Source organism: Scatophagus argus, chromosome 11 (genome assembly GCF_020382885.2).
Source record: "Scatophagus argus isolate fScaArg1 chromosome 11, fScaArg1.pri, whole genome shotgun sequence".
Lineage (NCBI taxonomy): Eukaryota > Metazoa > Chordata > Actinopteri > Scatophagidae > Scatophagus > Scatophagus argus.
Window position 1 is genome coordinate 16,960,470 of NC_058503.1, and position 27,997 is coordinate 16,988,466.

Sequence of the window (27,997 nt, forward strand, 5' to 3'; positions counted from 1 at the left end):
ATGACAAAATATGTCACTTTCTTTCATGCTTCATGTAGCCATGAGGGATTACACTGAGCCTATACTGGCAAGGATGTAAAATGTTCAAGCTCTTGACAATCTATTAGACTCTGAGCTATTATCAGACATTATCATTAATAAATTCAGAGGCAATACACAAAAAAAAAACAAACAATTCAAAAATGGAGACCAAGTTATTGATGATTTCATAGTTTTTTTTTTTACTTGTTTGTCTTTAGTCCTCTAATTACATAAAAAACACCTGGAGTTACAGTTAGAGACCATGATCATCAGTCCTTAGTCTGTGCTGGTATTTGGAGGGACTCAGATCTGTACTAAGGTAACATCTCCATAGAAAAGAACTTGGACAAACACCGACTCGCTGATTAAAAGAGTGTGTGCCGCTTTACAGCAGCTCCCTTAAACCACTGGCCAACTCCTATGCATCTGTTATTTGTTGTTGTTAAGACAACTGAGTACACCCATCAATAAAGTATACCCTACTGTTGCAACTGCCTCATTCTGTTCTAAATTGTTAATCTTAGTGGCACGTTAGAGTCATAGTGTGGCACGTCTACCTTCTCCCTTTCTGGATTATGAGTTAGTATTGTTCCCCATCACCAAAATCTCTATGTTAGTCCAGTGATGTCTGGGTTTGTCCATGTGGTTGAAGGTTCAAGGTGTCAGGCGCTTAGGGTCACGTGGGAACATGGAGGTCTGGCGCACGTTGTGGAGACCCAGGTACAACATGCAGACTCTCTCCAGGCCTGGGAGGGATGAAAATTTCCAGTCATTCAACAAATCTGTATTTTTGCCATTAAAAAAAAAAAAACAAACAAAAAACTACAAGACACATGGAGCCTTACTCACATACAGTACATACTGATAATATTCTTCTAGAAACAGGTCATCTGTGGTCAATAAAACAGAATAACACGGTTTCCACAAAAACAAATATTTCTTACCAATGCCTCCACCGCCATGTGGGGGAGCTCCGTACCGGAAGGAGTCTATGTATGCCTTGATCTTCTCCAGATCTGTAGTATCACAAAACAGAAAATAGTTCAGTTGTGAAAAACTTGTTATGGCTTTAAATTTTTCGCTTGCTTTCACCAACAAATTCCACGGTGTTGCAATTCATACTGAACACCAATAGAGGGAGACAAACCACATGTAAATGAGTCATTACCGCCTTCGTAGTGTCATCATCAGCTCTCCACACTCACCAATCTGATGATGGATGGCCCTTTCGGTCAGCAGCTGAGCGTCGTGGACTCTCTGAGCACCAGACAGGATCTCCTCTCCCCTCATGAACATGTCATATGAGTTGGAATATTTCTGGATGAAAGCAAAAAAGAAATGCCACAGGTCAAGAATCCGACAGAAAAAACACCTGTAGACATAAAGACTTGGAAAGTTAAAAGAAGAAGACAGCAGTCTGGATTCACATGGGACTGCACAACTCAAGACGAAAATATAAACTATTTCCATAAATAAATCCCACCAAGATGAGAAGCACAAGAGATATATAGTATATACTGTATGTAATAAATAATAGATTGGCAGCATGATGGCTTTTCTGTGACCCTGCTAACTCATGATACTCACGATACTATATATATATAAAAAAAAAAATGATATTGTTATTTCAGTTAAATTCATCACGACCACACTGCAGGGAGCTCTACATCTACAATAAAATCCAACCTGTATATTTGGCCAAGGACTGAAGGCCGAAGAGTCTTTGGCTTGTTTACAGCTGCTCTCTGGCCTCAATGCAAATGTAACAGCAGGTAACTGTGTTTACTCTATGTGTGTGTATGAGTCACACTTACAGGATTGCTTGGGTCAGGCATGGTGTAGAAGGGCCTAACTGCCAGTGGGTACTTATCCAGCACGTAGAAGTCGGTATCATACTGGGAAAAGAAAGAGTGTCGATGCAGGCAATCAACAGTTGTTCTTTTCTTTATATAACAAAAGGCCGCACAATGAAATTAACCACATTCTGCACTATAACGACATCCTCCTCAATACTACAGGACATGTGTTAGGATGAAGTATCTGAAGTTGGAAATAAACTTTCCTCTATCATTTTTAGCTCCACTGAAAGAAAGCAGAACATTCTGAAAATGCTCACCACGTCTCAGGTGTTTTACCTTGGTAATTTGATCACTCTGATGATAATGAGATCACTCTGATGAAACCTGACAGCTGACAGGTGCTTATTTTATCGCTGCATCTAATCACGCCATGGCTATTTTAATACTTTAGACCCACACTTTTGATTTTTTCTGACCTGCAAACACGTTTTTGACAGCAGTGTTATTATTTCTGCAGGTATTAAATTAATGAAACACATTTGACCGTACCTTCTCCTTGACGAGACGGCCAAGCAGCTTTTCATTGGGCGTACTAAATAAAAAGAAGACAGAAAGACATTAGCTTTAAAACTGATACCAGTATCTTACTGTGTCATCTTCTTTACCTGCAACTTGTCTAGTTGTAGGTTAAGAAGCGCAAGTTAATTTCAGGAAATTATTTAAATCTCTTTTTGAGCTTTTATACCAACTGCATGACAATCAAACTATTTCTATGTATTTCTAAACTGTGCTGTAAAAACAGTTAAATAGAACAACAATGATCACATGAATGATATCAATCTCAAACTATTGCTGACACTTGTCTGTTTCACTTCAGTTTCACTTCTTGTCTTTAAACTTTTGTCACATTAGATCATCTGACAAATGACTGGGATGTGGGGCACAGGGCACACGATGTTTTCTGACCTGAGGTCATCCTCATCACCCATCTCCACCCCGGCCTCACGCAGCATGGCCAAGGCCTCGGTGTACTCCAGTCTCAGAGTGGGCTCCAGGAATTTGAAAGGCTCACTGGGGAACTGCTTGTTCACCGTCTGGATCTCTGTCTGGAAGCTGATAAAGACCGACACATGCGCACACACACATTACAGCCTACTGACCATGACTCAGAACTCTTCACATAAATGCCAGACAGCTTTTGCCTTTGGTAGTTCACATAACAAAAGTCACAGCACATTAAAAATGTAACAGCTAGTTGAAAAGGTTTTGAATTAGACTTATCAAGTACTGGAACATCAATCATGCAAGCACGTTTATTAACGTCAAAGGAGATTACAATCTGAAAAGTCATGAGAAAGAGGAACTGTGGTCACAAGTGAAAACAGACCAACAGAGAATGACATTTACAGTGTAAAGGAGGCTATCGAGGACAAAAATCAACAACAATAAAATCAAAAACAATACAGGTATGGCCACAGAAGCCATAGCAAATGAAAAAGGGCACAAAAGCTCAACTTTGATGCTTTTTATTTGACTTGGGTAAGTGATTTTTGTGCCAGGTTAAATAGGGAGCACATTTCTCTGTCATCATATACAGGATTAATGGTGAAATTGGGACTTTTTAGACTTTGGACTGTATCACAGGGGGGTAGGATTCACCCCGTGCTGCTGCAAGTCAGCGTTTGAGCTGTTAGGGTGAAATCACAATAAAATTCAGAATAAATTTTAAAATCCATCATTAGGCAGCCTGTATGACAGCTAAGGTGTCATGCTTGGTGCCTTTTCCTGTCAATGCTGCTGTGCTGCCATGATGGTGCGGTCATACCAGCGTGTGAAAGCAAAAAAACCTCTGCTGTACAAGGGTGAGTGAAGACAAAAATGCTCGGGTTCTCACATGAAAAGAACTTTAAGGGCTGCTTTATTATCCCAGTCCATTAGGTCTTCAAAAGCTCTCGACACATGCTGTGCTGATTCGCGCCACTAGGGGGCAATAAAGTCACACCACAACATTTTCTTGTCAGCAGAGTGAGTGGAAATCACAGGCTTTCAACAGAGCCGACAGAAGGGGCTGACAACGCTTAATATGGATGGGTGAAAACAGCTGAAACGTTTTCAGTAAGAAATACAATATTTTGACTTTTTCCCTCACAACGAATTGATCCAGGAAACGATCCTGTCAAAATTCACCTCGCTTTGAGTACTATAACAAAATTTGAGCCTCCGTGGCATGTAATTTGTTTTCTGTGTCGATCGTCTCCTTCACTTACCAAAAATCTAAGCATAACAAATATCAAGACAAAGGTCAAAATAAAAACTTCTTTGTTTGAGCTTCACTGTATAAAGCCTATTCTTACTTGTCTCTCAGGCCCTTGAAGATCTGCACCATAGTGTCAGTGATGGAGTCGATCACTTCGTGGTAATGGTAGTTGAAGGCCATTTCAATATCCAGACCCACAAACTCAGTCAGGTGACGATGAGTGTTGGAGTCCTCAGCCCTGAAAACTGAGGTGATGCAGATTTAATATGAACATTTAAAAAAACTGGAATTATGGATAATGTGGCAGGTTTTGACAAGTCTTGGGGTGAAAAGGACTTTAATTCAGAGTCAGAATTTAACGCTAAATTCAACCCGGTCCCATAAAATTTCTTGAAATGGGTACAGTTTGTTAAAATGAAACTTTGTGCTTCACTGAAAATGATTTTGTTATAGGAACAGCTCACAAAGGAGAGGAAAAGGTCAGTAGCCTAAATAAAATCAGTTGAATTTTTATTGTGAAGCTGTTAAAATGCTAATATTATAGCAAAGAGTTACTTCAGGTACTTTCATTTTATCTTTTGTTTCAAGACACCCTTTATCGTACAGCACTCGCAAACTGCACAGCAAACCGTGCATTTTATCACTAGCAATGCTGATTAACCTATAATTATGAATAACCTGTAATTAGACACAGGTCATCATTACAAGTGCACATCAGAATGCCTGCTCTGGTTCTTACACGTGTGAAATTGAGAGTTTTCTGTCTTTCTGTTTTGATTGACACATCTTCACACAGGTGGCACAGTCTTTACACATGCATACCAACAGCTGATTAAAGGTGGTGTTCACGTCCACATATGGCTGAATGTATGTGATGGAGATTTATGAAACACGACCACGCATACGTGCGGCTGTATAAATCAGTGTGCGCATAGTTCTGCTTTTGCATGCACACTTTGAATTTTAGTCCTGAACCTACAGTTTATGCACCTCACACCAGCATACATTTACTGAAACAACCAAGGGGGGAAAAAAAGATAACAACTCCAAACATAATTAACATGACATCTGCTCCTCTGTGCTGAACACCAGCTCTGTGTTTACATCTGGTTGTTCCCTGGTGGACCTCTTAGCTAATTTCAGATGGTGGCATCAAAGCTGCAAAGGCATTTTAAACACAGTACTTTGGGCCATTGGGATTTTAGAGGAGAGCTGAGTCTCCTTAGTTGCTGAATTGGCACGGCTGTAACTAAGGCAACAGTGGTGAATACACAATTGCTTCAGAAGCGGTGATGACCTTAAGCCCTTTGATTTTTCTGGAGGAGCAACAGAGAAGCAAAGAAAGTACTCGGTGCTGTCAGTGGAATACTCAATGTGCATTCCTCTCTCAAATGTTTAATTTTATTTTATGTTGGTGGAGAAACATGTATCACCTTAAAATCAGATGCAAGTAACGAATTAAAAGTGAACTGTTGCATTTGTGAATGATGCTTTGCTTACATACTGTATTCACTACCATCACATGGTGGCAGTGTTTGCTTACCTACAGAGCAGCCCTCTTATTAAACTCAGTACAGCACCATAAAGTCTTTTACAAGTCCCATTGTGTGACTAACACACTGAACTCCACAGTGGCTCTGACCAGTGTGAAAGCAACAGAGGGAGGTCTGTTAAAGTTTAACAATCTAAATGCGCTTGGAGCCATTTTAAAACATTTCCCATACGTGAATGTAAACGTGAGGGGACAGATGGGAGGGGAGTCTTACCTGGACCCACACAGAAGACCTTGTCAAAGTCAGCACAGATGCACATCTGCTTGTATAGCTGGGGAGACTGGGCCAGGTAGGCGCTGGTTTTAAAGTAAGACACCGTGAAGACATTTGCTCCACCTTCACTGGCAGCTAGAAGCAGACAAAGGCAACATTTTAGATATAAAATGAGTTTTCTACTTCCCCACAGCACAAGCTGACCACCAGCTGCAAGGGCTGATATGGTTTTAGACAAAGACAACTGACTCTGTGACCACTCCACACTATCACAGAATTCTATATCACTGTGACATATAACCTTTTCAGTAGATGTTTTAGTTTGAGCTGCATGTAGCCAGCTTATAGCAGAAATCCATGATGTTATCAGCACGTCATCACAGTCTGCTGATAAAGGCTTTAAGGTGAAATATCGCAATTGGCTCGCAATGAACATTTCTGACGTCAAGATGAATCTTTAATTGTGTACATTGCGAAAAGCACTGTGTGTCTGCATCTGCCAGTGTACCATCATGATAAGAGCAGGCATATCAATAAGTTAACACTGCTACTGGAGAGACCTGAAGTCCTCTCCAGTTAGGTGGGAGAAAAAAACAAACTCAGCCAAAAGGAGCTTGCAGTATCAGGATGTCATCAAAAATACAATATTGTGTATCCATATTTTATAATACTAATTCTCTTTTTTGAACAAAACAATATTTCTATTATAGCTTACGGCCCCCAAAAGTCAATAAAAGTAACTGATATTTAAGATTGGTCCAATAAAGCACTAAATACAGATGGCTGGCACGTTTTTCAAAACAAACCTAAAACAGGGCTGAGATGAGACAGGCCAGACTTGAAAAACATATCTGTGGTTCCCTATTTGATACAGACGTCACAAGGCATTATCTGATATTCTCATGGCGTGAAAAGCAGGGTGGGGGTTCACACAGAACAAACTGTTCACTGTATGTGCTATGGGTGGTGGCAGTCAGGAAGATGTGGTTTTTTGCAGAAAGTACACAGTGCTGATTTACAGATGCCGCCAAAATATAAGAGCGGCAGTTTTGAATGTAGTTTGTACCAGGCTGAGTCAATATCATTGGTTCTTGAAGAAAAGAGGAAGTGAGGGCATCAGAAGTTTCATCATTTCAAACATGAGAGCCATGTGGGAGGCTTGGGGCAAGAGTGTACTTTATCGTGAGAAAAACATATTCTATACGTATATTCATCTCACATATCTGATGCTGAAAAAAAGATGCCTTCAGGGGCATGTTCACACTTCTTTGACTGGAGTATCACTGACTTATGCAAGGGAGGCATGAAGTACATGTACATCTGTCTTTGTTTTATATATTTGGTTACATTATATTCATTTCCCTGACACGTTTATCTAAAGTGGCTCAAAATAAGTGCATTTTAAAAATAAACAATCTTACCAATCGCAACACAACAGCTTCAGGACTGAAATATATATAACATAAAGCTTCAATACTTTGTTCTTTAGGTCCTGAAAATGAAATTACACCTCCGAAAGTACATAACACACCAAAGAAAACGCTGCACATTTAAAATACCAGTCAGTTAATTCAAACTGAAGTCCTGCCTATCCATTTGAAAACAGCCAGTCATACCTCAGTATAATAGGGTGGCCAGTCAGATTTCAGGGGAGCCTGAAGGGCCCCCCTTCTGGACACACCCCTGGGTGTCTTCTGAAAGTGGTGAGCGGATTTCTGTTTCGAGTTTTTCCTCTTCTTTCAGTAAAGTGTGATAAGGTCTTTTGGGAGCAAGCTTACAGGAGGCCTTCCCTGTTAAATTAGGAGATTGTGTGAAAATGTGAGGGTCGAGGAGCTGATGTGAGAGTTGGTCGATGCATCAGAATTCCCAATGGGCTGTATTAGGTCTCTTTCCAACACCTTCTTGTCTTTGGCTTTCTAAAACATAGATACGCATGACCATGACTAGGTACAGAAACTGTACAGAAATCTGTTACTCACTGAAGCAGTTTCAAGTGTACTTTTGTTCTTGATTTGAATTGCAGTCTAGCAAAAAAAAAAAAAAATGGTCAGCACATACAGGAAGTCTCCCTACAACTGTCACACGATGACTCACAGGACAACTGTGGGAGGTGACATGGAAACAAGTGTGGCTCTACTGAAATGTCTAACCCAAAGCGATTCAGTGCGTGTTAGTTTCCCCATGGGGCAGGATCAGTGTGAGAGTGTGTGTTTGTACCTGATATGATTTTAGGGGTCTGGATTTCCACAAAGCCCTTTTTAGTGAGGGTGTCCCTGAAGAGCTGGCACACTCCCGACTGCAGGCGAAAGATGGCCTGGCTGGTGGTCGTCTTTGAGAGGGCACGGGCACACGCGCACACACACACACAGCCACACACAGAGAGGCATTACCAAACTTAGCGTGATTCGTTGGATTTATTACACAATCATAAGAGATGTGTGAAAACAAGACCGCCAAATTCTTTTCTTGGAGCTCCTCCTGACATGAACGGTGAAACATTTATTTGCTGGCAAGGCCAAGACATGCATTCAAACCCAAAGACAGCCCCAGGAACTTTAAACCTATCATTATAAATGTAAATGCTGAAACCAAGGCGGGGAGACAAACTGCACCAACTAAACCAGGAGATTATTGTAAAGCCCCAAACCCCCCCAAAACTGTAACAGTTGGTTGATTTTAGGGAGTGTTCTCCTAGACTTTGACATGCTCAGTCGTTTGACTCATATCAAATGACCACAAGATTTCTACAGTTGAGCTTTACCGGCTTTCAGCTCCAGTCATTATACATTCTCATGAAGACAGACCTTTCAATACATTACACACAGGCCTGTGTTAATTAAAAGGTTTCATTTCATTTCATTTCTGCATCCCCCCCCTCCCAACACACACATACATTTTTTCCCTATCTCTAGTGCCTGTTCAGTCCTGAGTAGGTCTGGTCTGACGAACAGTTGGCAGAATGGTAAGGTGATAATGTCTAAACACTGGCAAGCTCATTAATCTGTAGACACTGCTTCAGGGCTGTCTGGCTGAAACTTTTCTGTCAGTTACAATCTGAATACTTAGCAAAAAGAGGAAGTGGAGGAAAAATGTAGAATTTTCCTGCTTCAAGACACTTCCCCCTAAGTTTCTTAAAAAGCAGTGAACCAAATTAACCAAGCTAACCACAGAACTCCCCCGACTTGGCCGCATCATGTACTACACTTTGGACTGCACCCCAAGTTACACCTGAGAAAACCAACCAGTGTAAAGCTAGTCAGTCAAAAAAAGAAGAAAACAACCCCAGTTTACCGCATGTTTCTAGTGAGCATGCATGAAGACGGGTGGGTAAATATCACCCAGTGCGATCTCAGAGCTGGCACTTGTCTGACGCTGTGCTCGCAGCGTGGGCTTCTTATATAACAGACCTGAACATTCACGTACCGTACCTCTCAGCGGAACAAAGTAATGGCTTGAAACTCAACTGTGGTCATGATCCACCACAACCAGGTTTCAAAGGCCACAGTCAAAGTTCACTCCACAACATTTAAACAACTGGATGCTTGAAATTTCGCTTATCAAGTTTCTCTGCTTTTGTTTAATAGACCACAAGTCATTGGGACGTTATGGGAGAACTTAACACAAGTTTCAAATTCTCTTTGTGCGACCAGAGTCAACGTCAAACATGACAAAATGAACAAGAGCTGAAATAATCAATCAATTTGGTGACTGACAGACATTTATCAAGCAAAAATTTTAATAATCAATTGATTGGATGCATTACTTTTTTTTGTCTCAAGTGATAGTAAACTGATAGAAGGCAGATTAATTAATGATGAGAAATGATCTTTGTTTGCTGCCCTAAACATGACGCTCATGTGCAGTTTCTCACGTGCCTGCAAAGCAGAGGTCATGTAAGCTCTACCGTTTTGGGGGAATTTGTTTCAACTCTACCAAACAGCAGCTAACCCCAAGTGAGCCCAGCTGCCTTATGCAAACTAAATCAAAATTACAACTTCACCATTGTGCTTCAGTGTGAAGCAGCTTACGGTTGAGGATGGTCCAGTTACAAGGGGAGTTCCATAGGAACTAAAGCATTATTGGTGGTGTTTTATGGTTCCCTTATGGAGTGTCTGTCTGCCAGTGTGGGAACCACTTTATAGCTTCACTGGGCCAAACTGATGACAGACTCTCATCCATGAGCTCAAAGTGCACAGTGTTTCAGAAACAGGTGTTGTTGTGAGGCTTGCAAGCTACGCGTCTCTGTGCTGTGGTGTTAGTGCCTTCCTGTCTGCTGCATCACGCACGTGGGAGGCACACATCAAAACAATGAGACACTTTGAGGCTCGGGCTATACAGCTGCTCGCATGGGTTTAGCACATCTCCTACGCTACAAAAGATTCTGAGCAACGTCCCACTAAATCACAGCCTATTTCTTTATCAATGTAGAGGTGCGGTGGTTTGTCGCGTTTCAAAATATTCGCAGTGGCCTAAAGGTTGTAAAGTGGAAAAAATGCTTTTTTTCTTTTCTCCTCTGTTTTCACTTTTTAGGTTTCATTGTAATTATCATTACATGATAATTTCTGTAATTTTGAAATTAACTGTTACTAAGGCATTTTTACATTTAAGAAGGGCTAATAAAACTAATGATCTTAATATCAGTGGAGGATAACTAGCTCACTAAAGCCTAATTTAGACGGCGTGGCCTCAGATATCTGAGCTCACAGCTTTTTTCATACTTCAAGACAGCTACACAAGCCTCAAATGAGAACATGTCACTTGCAAGATTAGATGAATCCCGAAAAATTCTCTGCAGGCTTTGTCACGTATATAGTGGTTATTTTTTTTTCTCCTCAGTTGTTTTTTTCCTCAGCTCTGGCAGAAACTTACCCTGAGATCAATCACCCTGTTGTCCAGCTTGGTGTCCTGGTTGACTGTGGCTCTGCCTTCCTGAGAGCAAACAAAAAATATATTATCACATCACCCAAAACCCTGCGTCTATGAAATATTCAACAATGTAACCTGTGTTGTTCTTTTCACGCGGGTGTTTGTGGCCTGTGATGTGTAAATGCTTTTTTGGGGAGGTTTCATAAATTACAAGGAAGAAAATATGAGGAAACATCCAATGCTAGCTGTTTTGCTTGAAAATCCTAGATTATATAGATCACATCAGCTGCTGACAGTTCCAAAAGCTAAGACAAGGCAATCCGCCTGCAAAACAACAGAAAAATCAATAATTGGTTCACTATTTTTCCTGGTGAAACTAAAAACAAAATAAAAAACTATGTACTGCTCAATCATCACTTACAACCCACAGGAGGTGCCTGGCATTGTCTGGGCCTGCAGAGACCCTGCCCTCTACATGTGCTTTATTTTGTTATTATTTTTGCTGCGTGCAGGAGGTTTCTGGGCATTGAGGATTCTGGAGAAAGATATTTAGTTGTTGAGTCTGACTCCCAGGTCATAGTGGCATGCCAACTCAAACAGTCTGCATCTGACAACTCGAGAATGAGTTTCAGCAAGTAATTTTCTTGCTTAATGTACCTTTGAATGCCAGCATGTCCTTAAAGAAGTCCCTGTAAACAATTAACAAAAAATGATGCTTTGTTCCTGAACTGCTACAGGGTCAAGTGCAACAAAAGACATCTGCTATGTGATGTAACAGGGCAATAAAAGAGAAAACAAAAAAATACTACAATAGGAAAAAGAAAAAAAACAAATGAAAGAATAAATGTTTCATCACAAGGAGGAACCACTGCTTCCAGGGTCATGGAAGTCAGGCTTCCTCAGAGGACCCACTGGGGTTTGAGCTAATAGCCTGCATAGCCACATCCTGCTCCAAACAGCCCCACGCAGGGGGACAAAAGGTTAGACGAGCAGACAGTCAGATTGACGATGCTGTTAAGGCCTGGTTCTCTCGAGACAGCAGGTGCTGCTACAAGAGTGTGACTGACATGTTAAATCCCAGCAGAGAACACCTGGGACGATGCTGCTGCTGCAGAGATTGGCTTACTGGATAAACACTGACAGGCCCTCAGCTGTCTCTGATATGAAGACCCATATATATTAATTTGCTCATAATGTGCGTATAAAATAATATGTTAACTTGAAATTTGATACTGGCCTCAGCTGTTAGTCGTTACAGTTGAAGTTAATTTGTGCATGGATATGCTGCAACTTGTTTTTAATATAAAGTACAGTGATAAAAGGCTTATTTCTTTTTTTATGTAGTTTTTTTTACAAATCAAATCAGAGTTTAGAGGAGTCTACAGCTGTAGACTGAGCTGTCTCATTCACATCACATGCTGACTCTTTTCACCAGACAGCAAAAAGTTCATCTTTGAGAATGTATCATTCTTGGATGTTCATTCTTTTTCAAGACCTCTAAATTGTTGGTGTCAGTGCAATAATCAGAATAAAATCAGCATTGGACATCAGCCAATACTTCGCATTAACAGAAGGATATGGCACTGGAGGAGCAGTGGTTGTCAGTGCCTACACCTAACAATCCCTACATTCATCCTCACCTCTTCCCCTTCTCCATCAGGCCTGACAGCATCCTCCAACTGCAGAGGGAGACGAGGCTCCGCCTGGCTGATGACAAAAATCTGAGAGGGGAACCAAACATAGAGCATTAGGGTGACAAACCACTAAAGTTCTCATAAGGTGCTCAGGAGATGGAAAGTACCTAGAGACCACATACCAACTTAGGAACTCAAAGTGAAAGACAATAACAGCCTCATGCTTCAAACATCAAGTGCAAGTGACTGACTATGTGTTAAAATGACTTGCTTTTCGTGTTCCTAATAATCGTGCACATGTGGCGAATATACTGCAGTACGGTCCATCACATTTATGTCGATGACCAGTTTGTTTTAAAGAGAGGTTGTGGCTGTTCTGGAGTGTGTGCAAAATATTGTGTTGCCAGTATGAAGTGTACCGAATACAAGACAAACACACACACGTGATGGTTTGGAGTAACTAATGATGACGTGTTTTGCTGAGAGAAGAGTAGAAATGAAGAGATAAATGTTGAGTGCATTATTGTGTGTGGTTGTTTACATACCTGGATAACACCCGTGTAATTCCTGTGTGAGCAGATGCATTCTCACCTGCTTCAGTGATATGAATCACAGATGATCCATCATCTGGGTGCACATATACTCTACGAGCTTGCTGGCAAAATTTACATATCTGTGTGTTTTTTATATGGACAAAACCATATGTGTGTTTACATTCCTGTGCGTTAAGGACTCTGTGTGTGTGTGTGTGTGAGTGTGTGTGAGTGTGTTTGATGACTGCAGTGAAAAGCATGCCCACCCTCTCGATGTGAAGCTCCACGTCCTGCTGGGAACAGCTCTCAATCTTCTGCTCCACTTTCCTCACCAACGCCTCCACATCTACGATGCTTTCCTTGGTGATGCTAGTGGAGACAGTTGGGAGGGAGGAGTGTAAACAGATCACACTTTGAAAACAAACGCCACTGTGTGGGAGGCAAAACTGTGTGAGAACAATATTTCCATTAAACTGTGACTGATGCTTGCAGGCAAGCATTTTTGTTTTTTGTGGTGTGATGTGAAGAGAGAAGTGTGGGAAATGGGTGAGTGATTTTTGAGTGGCGTGATGGGTGACGTTAGGGAACCGGGAGGGTGGAGGGGGGTAAAGGGGGCAAGTACACAAGGACTTGTGGCTTTCATTACAAAACCACAATCATGTTTTCCTTGCTCGACAAAGATGCATCTACTTTCATTAGGCTCAAACGAACATGTTGAAGCATGGTAGAGAACGTCTCAACACGTCTCACTTTAGACAAATTTGGCTCTCTGTTATGGAATAGCGGAAAAAAAAAAATACCATTATAAAATAACCATTACAACACAATTTTACTCACTTGGGATGCTAAAATGATTCCTGACACCACATTATCTTCCAGAGGAGCCCATTTTACTTTATGATTTCAGAGAGATGTCTCTGTCTGCTGGCTCTACTCAACCCAATTCTGAAATCGGGCGCGTGATATTAACCAAACACCAGCTAGTTTCAAGGCAGCTGAAGGGGATACATTTCAGTACCGTAAATAATCACATTCGTGAGCTTGTGGGAAGTACCCAGCTCTACAACAAAAACAGCAATGCCGACAGTGATTTCCCAAATTAAGCACTAAAGCAAAAGCAAACCACAACATGTGAGGGGAACCCATTTTTAAATTTGTCGTTGTGGGTTTTCTAAACTATGCACCATTTTCCTCCACAGGTTTTCGACTGCAACCCAGAGCTTCATCAGACATACGAGAAACAACACTGAGTAGTCACGCAGCGCATGGCCAGATGGGAAACCTGCTGTAATCCTTCACTCCTCCTCATTAAAAAGCAGTAATGAGGGACTAAACGCTGGGGGTGCTGCTGTCCCTTCAGCCCCACGACAGCTGCCACCAGAGCCCTTCCCTTCCAGTGGGAGATCAGTTAGATAAATAAATCCCTGCATTAATAAACTCCACTGCACGGACTGGAGGCTGAGGACAACACAGACAGCACACATCCAGGGAAACAAAGTGATTAACTCAAGACTGAGAGTTGACAATACCACACAGAGATGAAAAACGCGACTTTGAAATAAAAAGAGAGAGATTGTTAGTGTTCCTGGGATACCGATTCAGTCTGAATGCAACATTTGCTTTTGGTATTAATGGGACAACACAGAGGCCAGCACAGAAACCCTGCTTACAAACTACAAACAAAAGTTTAACTTGGGTCCAGTACTGCTAGTGATTGGTTCTACTATTACTGGAGATAGTACCTATTGTTACTATAGTATAACAACAAACAAAAAGCAAATTAGATCCATTGTCCTTGGCACCCCTTCAGCAGCAGAAAAAAGGCTGAAACTTCCCACTCCATCATTTTTAGCAACAATGACAGGGAAAGCAGCTAATGAAAAGATCCAAGTTGAATTTTCATGACAAGGTCAGCATGATAGGACCTTCAAACTTATTCATTTTACCTTCATGGATTCATTCAACTGACTCTCACTCCATATTTTTCCTCGATCAATCAATCAAAAGTGAAACTTACTGCACATGGAGGATGTACCATGTGTGTCAGCAGTACCAAACACCACATTCAGGACCTGAGATCTCAATTAAACCCATATTCCCGAGGCTTACAAGTAAAAGATGTTGAAATTTTATTTAACAATATGTTGGAGTGGAGTCAGAAATCTCAGTGAGAGATATCTGAAAATCTCCACATCAAAAACAAATCTGCATGACATGATGACCTCTAAAACTACTTACAACAGACCTTTCATGCAGTTGGAGGGTCTTGCACACACTACAGGACATGATGATTATTTCAAAGGTTCTACTGGATTGAATTAAACATCACTGCACACAACTATCAGACATTGTTATTCCAGCTATTTTAGAAGCCGAGCGCAAGAGAGAGCAGAGCAGCTCCCTTCTGCTTCACACTCTGCACACCTCAGGTACTTGAGTCGAGTTAAAGTTGCAGAGCCTGAGGATCACTTAATTAAACTCTGTGAGTGAGAGGAGGACGACTTGGACATACAATGTGTGAAAGGACACTTCCCCAGCAATCTCACCGCTGCCCTCAACGTGATTATGAGAGGATTCACTTGTAATCCAGGGTCTTACTCAGCTTGTCAATCGTCACACCGAAGTGCGTGAGTAGACATGGGGTAGAAAGCCACAGGAAATTGTAGTGCCACCTGTTCTCAAATAATAAAATACAAAAAGCACATTTCAACGCTGACAGGAAACGCCCAGAAACCGACTTAGTAAATCGCTGGGTTGCAGCGACAATGCTATTTCTGATGTGAACGTGTTTTCTTAGCAACCGTGTCATCACTTTCACTTGCTCTGCTGTAAGGTGGCAAAGTGTTGCACAAGAATCTAACTGCTATACCACAACATTGCAGAACTATTAAACAGTTACAAAAATATACTGTTATGAAAGCGATGTCTGAAACACAATATCCTGAGAAATAGGCCACACTTTGTTTTATAAAATTAGACAATGTTGAGTTTGAAATCACTGGTCCTGCTGTTGCCTCTGTTTGGGCCCTTTCAGGAGCTACAAAGCACTGCAGGGTAATGAACTGGGATAACGAATCCCATTGACCAGCTGAGTGACTGAGAGGAACTGCAGCGTGGTCAGAGCGGTCTGACACTCCTAACAAATGGGGTCAGTGTGTTCAGCAGAGGTCAGAAGTCGAGGTCAAAAAAGAGATGTACTTGTGTTAAGCTGTAGTTTCCTGTGAACAACTCAACCAAGAGGCTCCAAGGGTCTTTCTGATGAAACCTGAGTATAACAAATGTGTGTGTAAAAATGGTAATTTATGCACATTTGGGATTGCATCAAAGATTTAATAGCTCTGACTTGTTTACATGTAACTCAGACAGGTGTGCACATAATCTCCATCATTCATTAATTCTTTTATGCTTCTAAATTAATCTGGATTCACTGAATGTGTGTATATGTTTTCCCAAAGTATTACATAAATTACAAAAGTATTTATTTTGTCATTTGCTGGAGATGCCATCTAATATATTTGTTTTTCAGTTTCTGTTATACAGACTGTTTTGCAGCTACTATTTTGCTGCTGGGTCCTAAACTATCAGGGGATGTGAGAAGGAGACCACAGTGGCCTCAGTGCTGGAACAATCCACATCACAGGAACCGCTTTGCAGTATTTAGTTTGTTTTCATCAAACAGATTTTTGATTTTGTTAAGATTCTCTGGCAGGAAGAAACAGCCTGCACTTACTCTGACTTCAGTCTTACCTGCAGCTTTCTGTGAGGCTGACACATAGATAGCCTGCTACTTAATGGGAGTCTTGTTTTAAACACAGCTGCAATCTCTGCATTGCTTAAGTTCTTTATTATACAATGTCTTAACTGCCATTTTGCTCTGGCAGATTACAGATGTGGGTGTTCCCCTTTGCCTAATTTAGCAATATCTAAGGTGGTGCCATTTAACCCCCCCCCCCCCAACATTTCCAAGTGATATTATTGTTGGCGCCGCTGTGGCAAAGACAACCGGTTCGCTTTCCATTTTCCTCAGAGTAGCAACTGCCAGCAATCCCGTGCAAAGGTGGTTATTCATTAATTTATTGCCAGACTTCCAGGCTGATTGGATCATCAGTCAGCCTTTCTTGCTCACAAAATTTCATGACCTGTGGCGAAATTCCATAGTGAGTCTAAAAACCAAACAGTGGGCTGGAACCTATCAAACATCTGATGAATGTACTGCATGTTGTAGTAAATTACATCAAATGCTTTTTATGTGGGTTTTAAACCCAAATTTAGAACTATTTCACCAAAGAGCCTGCTGGTAAACATCAAATCTCAGAGGGATTATCAGCCCTCCCTCTTGAGTCTTTTTCATAAAGTGCATATCCGCTGTTCATTCATGGACTACCAGCAGCAGCAGGCCTACAACTTGGCTGATAACATGACTAATGATGCTTGGCTCTTAAGCATTTCTTCCTCCTCTGATTCAAGCTGCTGTATCTACCATCTCAACAGGATCTGTTCCATTAAAACACTGCTGTATCCCACCCTGTTAACAGCCACCTTTTGTCACTGAGTGAAAAATGATTGATTCCCCCACCCTCAACCTCGCTCAGAATGTGTGAAAATGGATTGGCGGACTATTAGGGCCCAGGATTTTCCCACCATTGTTTGTGCCCTCTTGGACAGGAAGAGCAGTCTCGGCACTCACTTTGCAGCAAACTTGACCATCTGCTTGCTGGCACGATCTCCCACTGCGACCAGTGCCTGCACGTTGAACTGCTGTTGACGCAGGACCAAGAAGCATTGCTTCCCTGAAAAACAACAACAACGACAGATAGTGTCGGGCTGTTAAGATCTTTTTTGTGCAAGTTTAACAGGCATGTCACATTAAAAGCTCGGTGTTCTCTCTGACGCAATGCACGCTGGTTCAGTCAAAAGTCTTCGTGTGACTCAGCTGTGATCTTCCTTGTCATCTACAGGTGACGTGTCAAACATTTGTGAAAGGAGCCTTTTCTTTGAAGAGCACTGAGAGGAGAAAGGGTGATTGCTACCTTCCTAACAAATACACACACACACACACACACACACACACCTAGGAGTGTAAACAAGTTAGTCAACAAAAACTCAGGGAAGCAGGGAAGCAGACAGTCGGACCACCCAGGTACTTTGATGTTTGTTGTCTGTGAGAACGGGGGGGTAGATGGTGGGGATAATAGCGATGCTGAAATCCCACCAACAGATGCACCTCATCCCAGAGCAAATCAGGATGTTATTCTGCTCACACGGACATCCTTACAGAGCGAATGAAGACATGAGTGGAAGGGAAGTAACTCTTGACACTGGAAGTCATCTTGTAAGGAAATGGCTAAAAAACAATTCATCAAACCCTTAGTTAATTTGTAATCACAGGGCATCAAAAGACTTGATGTTTCACACAGAGATAACAATAACCTGACAAATCTGAGTAAGCTTATTGCATTAAAATATAAGGACATCATGGCTGCCCGTAGCTGGAACCCAATAAAACAAGAGGTTATATGAGCTTCCAGTTGGCAGTGACATGCGAGTCTGACAGTGATATCAAGAACAGCCTCAGGTCGTCAAAGTCTGCTTAATGTGTAAGAAGTGAAAAAGAAATCCTTTTTACGTGTCCGCACAATCTGACAGAAGAATTTATTTAAGAAAATGGGGGGAGTCACTTTATGTGAAGGTACACTCTGTTATGCATTTTCACACACAAAAAAAAAAAGTCTGTTTCTGTGATAAGCCTAAATCTAAATCTAACAACAAGTTCAAGGCAAACTGTTCTGCTTTGATTCAATCTTGAGGATAAGAGAGTGAGGCCCAAGAGCAGGAGTTTGAGACATTTCACCATGATACACAGGGATTAACACGGGGGTCATCTAATCTTGGCTGTCTGTGTCTTTCATTGAACAAAGATATGGGAGGTGATCTCACCTTTGGCCCTGCTGGTGTGGACTCGGGCACGCAGCCAGATCAGCTGGTCCGCTTTCTCAGGAGTTAGGTCTTGGACGCGCACCAACGCCCTGTCTGGCTCACACACACACACAAACACACACACACACACACACACACTCTATTACTTCAAAGGACTTTTATGCTTCTCTTTCTCCCCCTGCACTCTCCCAAGGGCACAAAGAAATGTGAATAAGCATGCATGTGCATGTGGAGACGTACACACAATAAAATGCTCAAATTACAGACGTACCTAATAAATAAGACACGCTAGGAGGCCTGCTGAAAAGCTGCCTAACTCACCCATTCTCTGTGGGCTACATGACAAATTGACTCTAGTTTCACCTGTGTCACTCAGAGGCATGCTTTCTCCTCATTATCAGCAAGCACATGGAGCAGACAACGAGGCTACACCAGAGAAAATGAAGCCGCCCCTGTGGCTGAGAACTCTGCATCAACCCACATGAAAGCCCTCACCCCCCCAACCTGTCCTCATGGCTGGGCTTGGCATGCAGGTGAGGGAGGCCCCACTCTGTCTACTGCCACTGGAGCTGAAAGAGCATCCAGACAGATGGACGACCTCGACAGGTCCGCCTGCCGTCTCGTTCATCCGGGAGTTATCACACACTATTAGTTACTGCAATTATCAGTGCTGCAATCGTGACAAGCATTTTTCCTGATGTTTATCATTTGCAAGCGTGTCATCTGTAACCTCTGACAGTCTAGGGTAATCTGAGCAGTTCTGGACCGGGATGTCTTCTTGTATCAAACCATAATTTGAGAGCCGCTGCACATTCTTTATTTTGGGACATCAGATTTTTTTCATCATGTGAATTTCCTCATCTCAAATGGGGATGTTATGGTGAAATGTGCCGTTAAACCAAAATCCGTATTAAACCTGTGTTTCATAAGATAGGGCTGACCCATGTGTATATCAATGACTTTATCTTTAACACAAGATGAAGGAAGGAGTGCAGCCACCCACCCTTCTTCTTGACTTAAAATTAACTGCTATCCTACAGCAAACACATTCAGTGAAAGTCTTTATTTTTTGCATTTACAGTAAATAGTAACTGACTGACAGGAAACTGAGAATAACGCAGCACAAAGATAAGAAAAAAAGGATGAGTTACACTGTTACCTGGAAATATTATAACAAGGTGTTTGTTGAAATCAAAGGAAGTCTAAGTCTGCATGTGCTGCCTCATTTTCAAAGTGTGAATTTGTTTTTCACACTTTCAGAGCGTATATCCGTCTTTCACTACGTTGATATTGTGCACATACGTTTGGGAAGAGAAGAAGAGAATGGCAACATGGCACAATCTAAAGCTTTGAACTGAGACAGAGGAAGACCAAGACAAGAATTTTGCCAAATTAAACTATAATCATTTACTTTTAAAAACACCAATGACAGAAAAATAAATCTGTCATACATCACACATGTAGTCACCTCATGACAAAACAAAGGTTTTATCCCTTGCAATTTGTTCTGCTGAAAATCTTTCATCTACATTATGTCTCAGTTATTTTTCTGTATTTTAAATGACAAGAAGGTGTTAGGCTGGTGGATGAGTGGGGGAGATAGCTTTCATACGAACCCAGTTTTTGTTGGGACTGGACCATAGGCGACACACCATATCGGTCCTTGGCAAAGTCCTGAAGGAATAAAAGCATGACACCTTAGACGTCTAGATCAGTCACTTCATCAAACAGATAAATAAAACATCACACTGCTTTTAGCACATCGACTCCCTATTGTGCTCAAAGGCAACTCTACCATTTTGATTTCGTAAGCGTCAGTCTGTCTACTGCAGTTGAGATAACAGACAGACAGAACAGATAATGAGGTTTATCGCAATCTTAGGAGGAAAAGGTCAAACAGACAGAATAAAACAAGGAGCTCAGCGTGCAGGTATTTGCATAGAAACTGTTGCAAAGGTGTGAAAGCAGAGGAAGAATCAAAGTCAGGCAGAAAGGCAGGGGGGTTGGAGGATGAGCACTGTGATCTGTAGAGGATACTCACATCTTCTTCTGTGCTTTGTTGTTCGGCAGCCTGAAACACAAAGTGGCGATGGGGGTTTAAAGGGCATTGCAAATAGTCAGGAAATAACAAGACCAATATCTACTATAAAAAAAGTTTTTTAAAAACAATATTCAATTTCAAATGGAACAACTTAAAATGTTTTGCTACAACAGTCATGAAAATCATGTTTTCATCTTGTGCTATCAGGGATTTGAATAAAATTAATAAATCATGGCTCAGATCCCTGGAATACAGAGCTCTCCTACGCACTGCTCCAACACATCATAGACAATGAGTAATGGCAGCAGGAGATATTGCTTTGTAATAGAAACACTTTAAGTGGACAGATTCTTTATCTCTGCACTGACTTCCAGGCAAATGACTCCCAGAGTGTGATGAGATCGAGTCTTGGCAAAGTCTCAGTTCCATTTCATATGCAAATTGATATTGGTGCATGGAAACGGCTGGTGGCAGCAGAGTGAATTGGAATCGCCCATCCTCGATATGATAATCCAGTCACATGATGGATGATATTGAAGCTCATGACCAAGTGAATACAGACATGCTATGGCCATGAAGCAACCCACCAAAGTGACAAGCGTCAGCACAAAAAGCGCACAGCGGCAAATAACACAGCTAACATTCGCTCAATAAACATTCAGCATCCAGTGGTCAGTGTATCAAACAGTGACACACCTGCTTCTTCCATGAAACATGCTGATTGCATGAATTCAGCTGGATGAACTTTGAATGTTGCTTTCAACGACAAAAAACATTTGACTTATGACACAGTGATGTATGTGGTGTCCAATCAGTCTTGCTCAAGCTAGATGATCCATGTTCTAACAATCGACACGGAACTCATCTTTATCCAGCAGATTTTGATATAACGATACAATAAGTAACATTTCGGCAATAAAATGTGTAAAACCAACCAGGCCTTTGGTGTATATTTGTTCAAATCCAAGGACATCTGTTATTATGTTCAAAAAGATTACCTTGTCTGTGAACATTTCCAAATCTTCACTGGAAATGCTGTTTAAGTCTTATTAAAAGCAAACTTTTACTAACTCGTGTAAAAAACACTATGGAGGAGCTAATTAAAGTAAGGCTAGCAAATCGCTTTTGGTTTTTTTTTGGGGGGGGGGGGGGACAGATACACAAGTGAAGAGGTCAGATGGCCTGTGGAAAAGTGCACTTCAGCCACCATCTTTTCCCTCAGCTGTACTGTGGATGCACACAGGAGAGCAAGCGTGTATCTGGTCACAGTTCATCACAGAAGCTCAGTGTGTGACGTATGATAAGTGTTGAGCGTGAGGTCTAGAACAAGCCTTAACTTAACAATAAGAATAAGTGCATTAAGTGTCATGCTGGTCTGAAAACAGACCACCAGGCATTAGACTGGATCTCCTTGAAAGACCTTACCCTGAGTTTGGATATTGTTTGGCATCACAATCAGAACTGACAGAAAAAAAGTCAGATCAGTACATCTCCAAAGAAAATCCATTGGTGGCAATGGAACTCAAATTCCACTCCTTTTGTACTCTGTAAATACAGAGTTACTTTGGCCCTGATCTATATGCTTTGTTGGATATGAAGAAACACGATGCTCAAACACTGTTGGTATCAGCTTTGATGAGACTGTCAAAGACAAGCACATGAAGCGTTTTTAGGACCTTTACTGCGTGAACAGACCAAAAAAACTGCACACAGTGTTGATCAATTGTATTCATTTTATTAAGTCCTTTGATAAAGCAGGTAAAATTTGACCCAATGAAGGTCAGAGGACTGAAAAGTTGTTAACAAGGAGAGTTAAAGTGCAAAAAAAAAACTGTAGTGAGTGTGACCCCATACACATCCAACTGTGTAACATGTCGTGCACTCAGAGTAGAAGAAAATAGCACTTTGTTTGGGTGGACATAAACAAAGCCAAAATGACAGGAATACTTAAACAATGGATATTCTCGGCCCCCCTGTGGTTAGCTAACCCTCCTGGACGCACAATGCCCAGCAGAACCGCATGTCACAACCTTAACAGCTGTTGAGAAGGGGCGACGGATGTGAAACAACAAACCAGTATAAAAACAAAAAACACCACTGACCAGCTTGGCCTGTTTCTCAGCCTTCTTTGCAGCTTTCTCTGCTTCCTTCTGCTGTTTCTTCAGGCCTTTCTTTGACGGAGCCTGTTGCTCCTCCTCCGTCGCCCTGAAACAGGAAGAGGCACACAACATAAACATTTAAGTCAACTTCCACCTTCTATTTCTCCTCCATCCCATGAGGAAGTTGTTGACCGCCTGGGAAAATTAATTCTGAGCCATCGTCACCTCCAGCTTTTAAATCTGCGCTACGTTTAATCCCATTGTTGATTCAGACAAAACAGCAGTCGCCTGTGTGACTGGAGACATGGGAGTTTGGAGAGTGGCTAAAAGCAAAGATGTCAAGAAGTAAGATTAGCTAGATAAACACTATGGCCTTAAGAAGACAGTAGTCTCAGTAGCACTTTCTAATCTATTATTGAATTTGTGAAGACTACAGATTATCCGATTATGATAACATTTAGTCTTATCCGAAAGTAAAGGTGTCTTTATTTGCTAAATGCTACTACCACTCATACACACCACTCAGCACAACATGTGTCAGTGCTGATAAGCGTGTGACATTTGCCTATAAAGTTTGCTTTGAAGCAGCAACTGGACAGTAGACTAAATAAAACACCACACTCTTATCTAGATGTGACAATTAGGTCACAATACAACATGCAGGACAGCAATAATATACAACAATGTAGCAAAAACTAATATACTAAAACTAATATAAACATTACACAGCTGTGACAAAAAGGCAAAAGAGAAACTGCTTGGCGCTTTTAAGAGTTCTAATAATTAGTAAGTTAAGGAAATACTGGCTTTCAAAGTAAAGAAAAAGAAAAGGGCAAGTGATTTATGCTGGCCTATATCAGGGATATCTTAGGGCAATTTTGTGTGGCTTACTGAGAAAATGATATGTCTATATTTTAGGTCAAAGACTAAAAAGCCAGACAAGATAGAGCTGCAGTAAAGCAGGGGATCACAGAGTTAATACTATAAACAGTCTGAACTTTGCACTTCTTCAAACCAGACTTGCATTCACAGTCATAAAAGCTTGCTAAGGTTGCAGGTGAGTGAGTGAGTGCTGTATGGTTTTTCCGATGACCAGGTGTCCAGACCTGGAGGAAGCCCGTGAGCAACACTCCTATTTAGTCACAGGAAATAACAAGGACCAAAGGCCAACTTTAAATAGCAATAAAACCTAAACAAGAAACAAAAATCACAACAGATAATGCCCTTGTTTTCACAGGCAGGACTTCAGACCAGCTTTTCTACTTCCCCTACTGCCTAATCCAAAGCTTTTTTAAAACATTTTTCCAGCAACATGCAGACAAATCTTCCCATGAAAATGAAACTCAAGAATTTCACACAAAATCAAATTACATATTGTAAAAAATAAATCACGAATCTTAAGTCCCACCCAGATTAAGGATTTCTTCCCAATACTGGAAATGATTTTTTTCAGCTAAATTTGAATATGACTTTTTTTTTGTAAGGCTTCTGCTACAGTTTTGAAAGCACGTCTAAGACCCCTAAGGCACATGAGGGGCCTACTGATCCCATGGGATATAACCGTGCTATGAATCTGAATTTCGACAGAGCATCATGTAAATTAACAAAGATGTAGTTGAGCTGGTTCATTGTTGCACCAACCAGTTTCTTAAACTGGATCAGCGATTTTTTAACTTCAGGCATGTGAGATCAGCTTTTTACAAACGCCCACAAGCTGGTATCAAATCAGTTCTCAGACAGACTTTCTGGTTGTCCCAGCTTGATGCTGGATCTTATTCATCACAGACAACTGATTATATTTGCACAGTTAAAGAGCTTATCAGTAAACTATGGTTACCGAATAACATCCGCTGTAATTTGTACAACACATGTATACAAAAGGACAGTAAATGTATATAACAGCACAAATAAAAACTGCTATCAGTCTTTGTATTAGGCTTAGTCATCCAAAGTACATTGGAACAACTGGGAGCACATTCAAATTCTATCAAGCAATCCTGCAAACTTGTGAAACAAATACATGTTGTTTAATTCAATTCAGTGGTAACTGTTGAAGGTGCTGTTTGTGGTGTTGTTGTACTTGTTTGTGTTGCTAATACTTTTGCTCCTCCTTATTTGTAAACGTAAAGAAAACAACTTCCCACTAAGTACGTCCTCCACAATAAGTTTAAAGTAACTTAAAGCAAACTAAGTTTTTTGAGTTTTCCTTTCAACATATCCTACTTTAAAACGTAACACTAAACACGAGGCCCATGACCAGAGGCGTAACTGACAGGAGTGCAGTGGAATGTGCACGAACACGACCTGACAGGTTTTTTTTGGTTGTTTTTTAAAGTTCAAGTCAAATGTTGTGTTGTATGTATGTTACCTAAACAATAAAATGTATGAAGGAATATGACTCAAGATGTTACCTGATTAACAAGAGGCCAGATTTCAGTTAGGCGTCTATACAAATTACACTTTGGCTCTACATCATTCACAGTACAAGTACCAGGACGAAATGCTAACCTGCTTTCACATTACCCGGGTTGTAAGATGTCAAATCCAAGAGACACCTCCAAAAAAACCCTTTGACATCTTTTCACTAATTTAACTTTAGCCAAGACCATTATGAATTGAGTTTTAACGTAATTTGGAGTTCAAAGAGCACAAATCACGACTACAGATAAGTTAGCAGGCATAAGGCTTATATTCTACTTCAAACTGCTGCTATTTAGCTGAAATGAGTAAAACTTTCTGATGTCTTTACTTAAAATGCCAGATGACGCAATCTGCTGCATGCTTCGGTAATGCTAGCAAGCTGCTGTCCGCACCAGTGTTAGCACATGCTAGTTTAAGCGTCATGTGCGGGACATGCAGTGAGACGTGAGTTCTGACATTCCCATCTTCAGCACTATTCTTACCCCTTTACTTCCTCTTTAGTCATGTCGAGTTATATTCTTGGAGAACGAGGACTAAACCTTTCACGGATGTCTGACAGAGAGAAGCACCAAATCAGCTGTTCCGTGCATGGACGTGCACAGGAAGGAAGGACCTGTTTTGGCGGAGCACAAAATACCGGATGCTTTAGGTTTCGGCTAGAAACGAATGCCAGAAATTGTGTTCCGACTGATTTGTATTTTCCTTCACATGGGGAACACAGAATAATCAAAACTCATAATGAAAGCAATAAAAACGTATTAAAACGTAATACGTGATCATACGTATACATACTGCTTTGAAATAAGTCATATTGTGTCAACTAGCTGCACTTGCAATTGATTCTGAAAGAAATTCTGGACATGAGTTGGCTACTTTGATAAGGGAAGTAAACTACATGGAAAAAAAGGTAGAAAGCTTTCAGAAAGGCAAACCATATGGTTTTCTTACTACATCTGAACTGAAGCTTTAATTTAAACGTTAATAAGTAGTGAAGACTGGCATGCAGCTTACAGTGTCAAGAGGTATTTAAAGTATTTCCATTTGTATTTCTGTTTCCCTAATTACAAAATAATGCCAAAAATAAGATAAGATAAGATGAACTTTATTGATCCAGCACTGGGGAAATTCACTTGTTGTGGCAGCTCACAAGAACGGAATAGAGTACATGAAGCAAGAAGTGTGCAAACATAGTTACAAAAATATAGAGATAATAAATAAACCGTTTACAAGTAAACACAGGACAATAACAGTTATATACAAGTCTGTATAAGGGAGCAGCAGTAGGAATGAAGGACCTGTGGTAGTGCTCCTTCCTGCACTGAGGAAATACACAAATATTAGCGAGATTATAGAGTTATATTTGTACACAGTCACCTTACACAAATAGTAGTTTGTGGTATAAAGTATCTTAATTTGATGGTTTAGTGCTCAAAAACCTTAAAAATCTGCTATACCAATAACAATATCACTGCCTAAAAAAATGTAATATTTTAAATAAGTATATAAACATTGCACACCTACAACAACATGAACACAAACTGATGGTGATAAGAATGCGAACCTACTACAACATGACAACCACGTGTGGGCTTTTTTTAACACATCCATATGAACACTAAAAGTGACCTTCCATGAAATTACTCTCACGCCTTTGGTTAAGTGCACCAAGTGCATCCAGGTATCCAGTGACCTTTGCAGGAATGGCCATGCACAGTGAGTGGTAGTTTAAATACAGTGGAGGGGGGGGTCATCAAAGCTTTTTCTCAGGCTGTTGGCCACAGGAGATCCTGGTACAGGAAAGAGCCTTCCTGCTGCTCACTTTCCAACCAAAACAATATAACCATTAGTGGAACAGGTCACTGCCCAAAAGGAACTTGTGGTGTTCCTTTCATCCTTATCTTACAATAGTCCTTTAAAATAATTTCTGTACTTTCTGACACTGTCACTCAAAAACTGACTACATCTCAACTACATATTGGGCAATGGTCTCAAGCTGCAGTGTGAGACATGGATGCACACTGGTAATGAATCACTAGCACAGAAACTATTTCCTGTCCATTTCAACAGCTTTGGCCTTTGACCCATAAAGCAATCAAGAATCTTGTCACTACTACAATATACACATGTGAGTTTGTTTTAACGAAGACATCAGAAGTCAGAAAGGTTGAATTTCCTGCACAGGAAGATGATTTTGATGTTTTACGAAATAAAAAAAAAATATGTACCTACAGTATCATGAGATCATTATCATATTCGGAAAGTCTAGTTTATCAAATTAAACACTTCTTGATGCTGATTTTACAAACATGGCAGTATAAGGACTTAGAAGTGTATGTTCTCGAGTGGTGAATATTTTCTCATAACACAGAGAGAACAAAGGCTTTAATTATTAATGAAAGGGCACTTTTTGCCTCTAAAGGTTAAATCCCAAGGGGGGCATGAGTGCTTTTTGTGAGCTCAACTGGACAATTTGGGTCCATTTATTCTTCTAGATGTATGTAGTAGAGATTTTTGCCATCAGTCTTAATATTTATGTGTCTTGTTGTGAAGAAATAAAGGGCATTTAAGATGTCTGATTCACATCGTTATTATCCCTGAATATCAGTTTACTGTGTAACCCTAA

General features: G+C 40.8%; 1 protein-coding gene across 1 annotated transcript; it reads right to left on the reverse strand.

Moving 5' to 3' along the window:
• Positions 1–197: 197 nt before the first annotated feature.
• dars1 (aspartyl-tRNA synthetase 1) lies at positions 198–26,013 on the reverse strand. The gene is made up of 18 exons (XM_046404048.1): positions 25,857–26,013; positions 22,957–23,059; positions 20,855–20,884; positions 20,430–20,487; positions 18,814–18,906; positions 17,564–17,666; positions 13,143–13,245; positions 12,350–12,430; positions 10,713–10,772; positions 8,061–8,172; positions 5,844–5,978; positions 4,175–4,322; positions 2,787–2,933; positions 2,370–2,412; positions 1,836–1,916; positions 1,227–1,338; positions 966–1,037; positions 198–767 (listed from the first exon to the last, which is right to left on the reverse strand). The coding sequence occupies exons 1-18, from the start codon at positions 25,877–25,879 to the stop codon at positions 676–678; spliced, it is 1,596 nt and encodes a 531-aa protein (XP_046260004.1). The 5' UTR covers positions 25,880–26,013; the 3' UTR covers positions 198–675.
• Between the last annotated feature and the right edge of the window lie 1,984 nt (positions 26,014–27,997).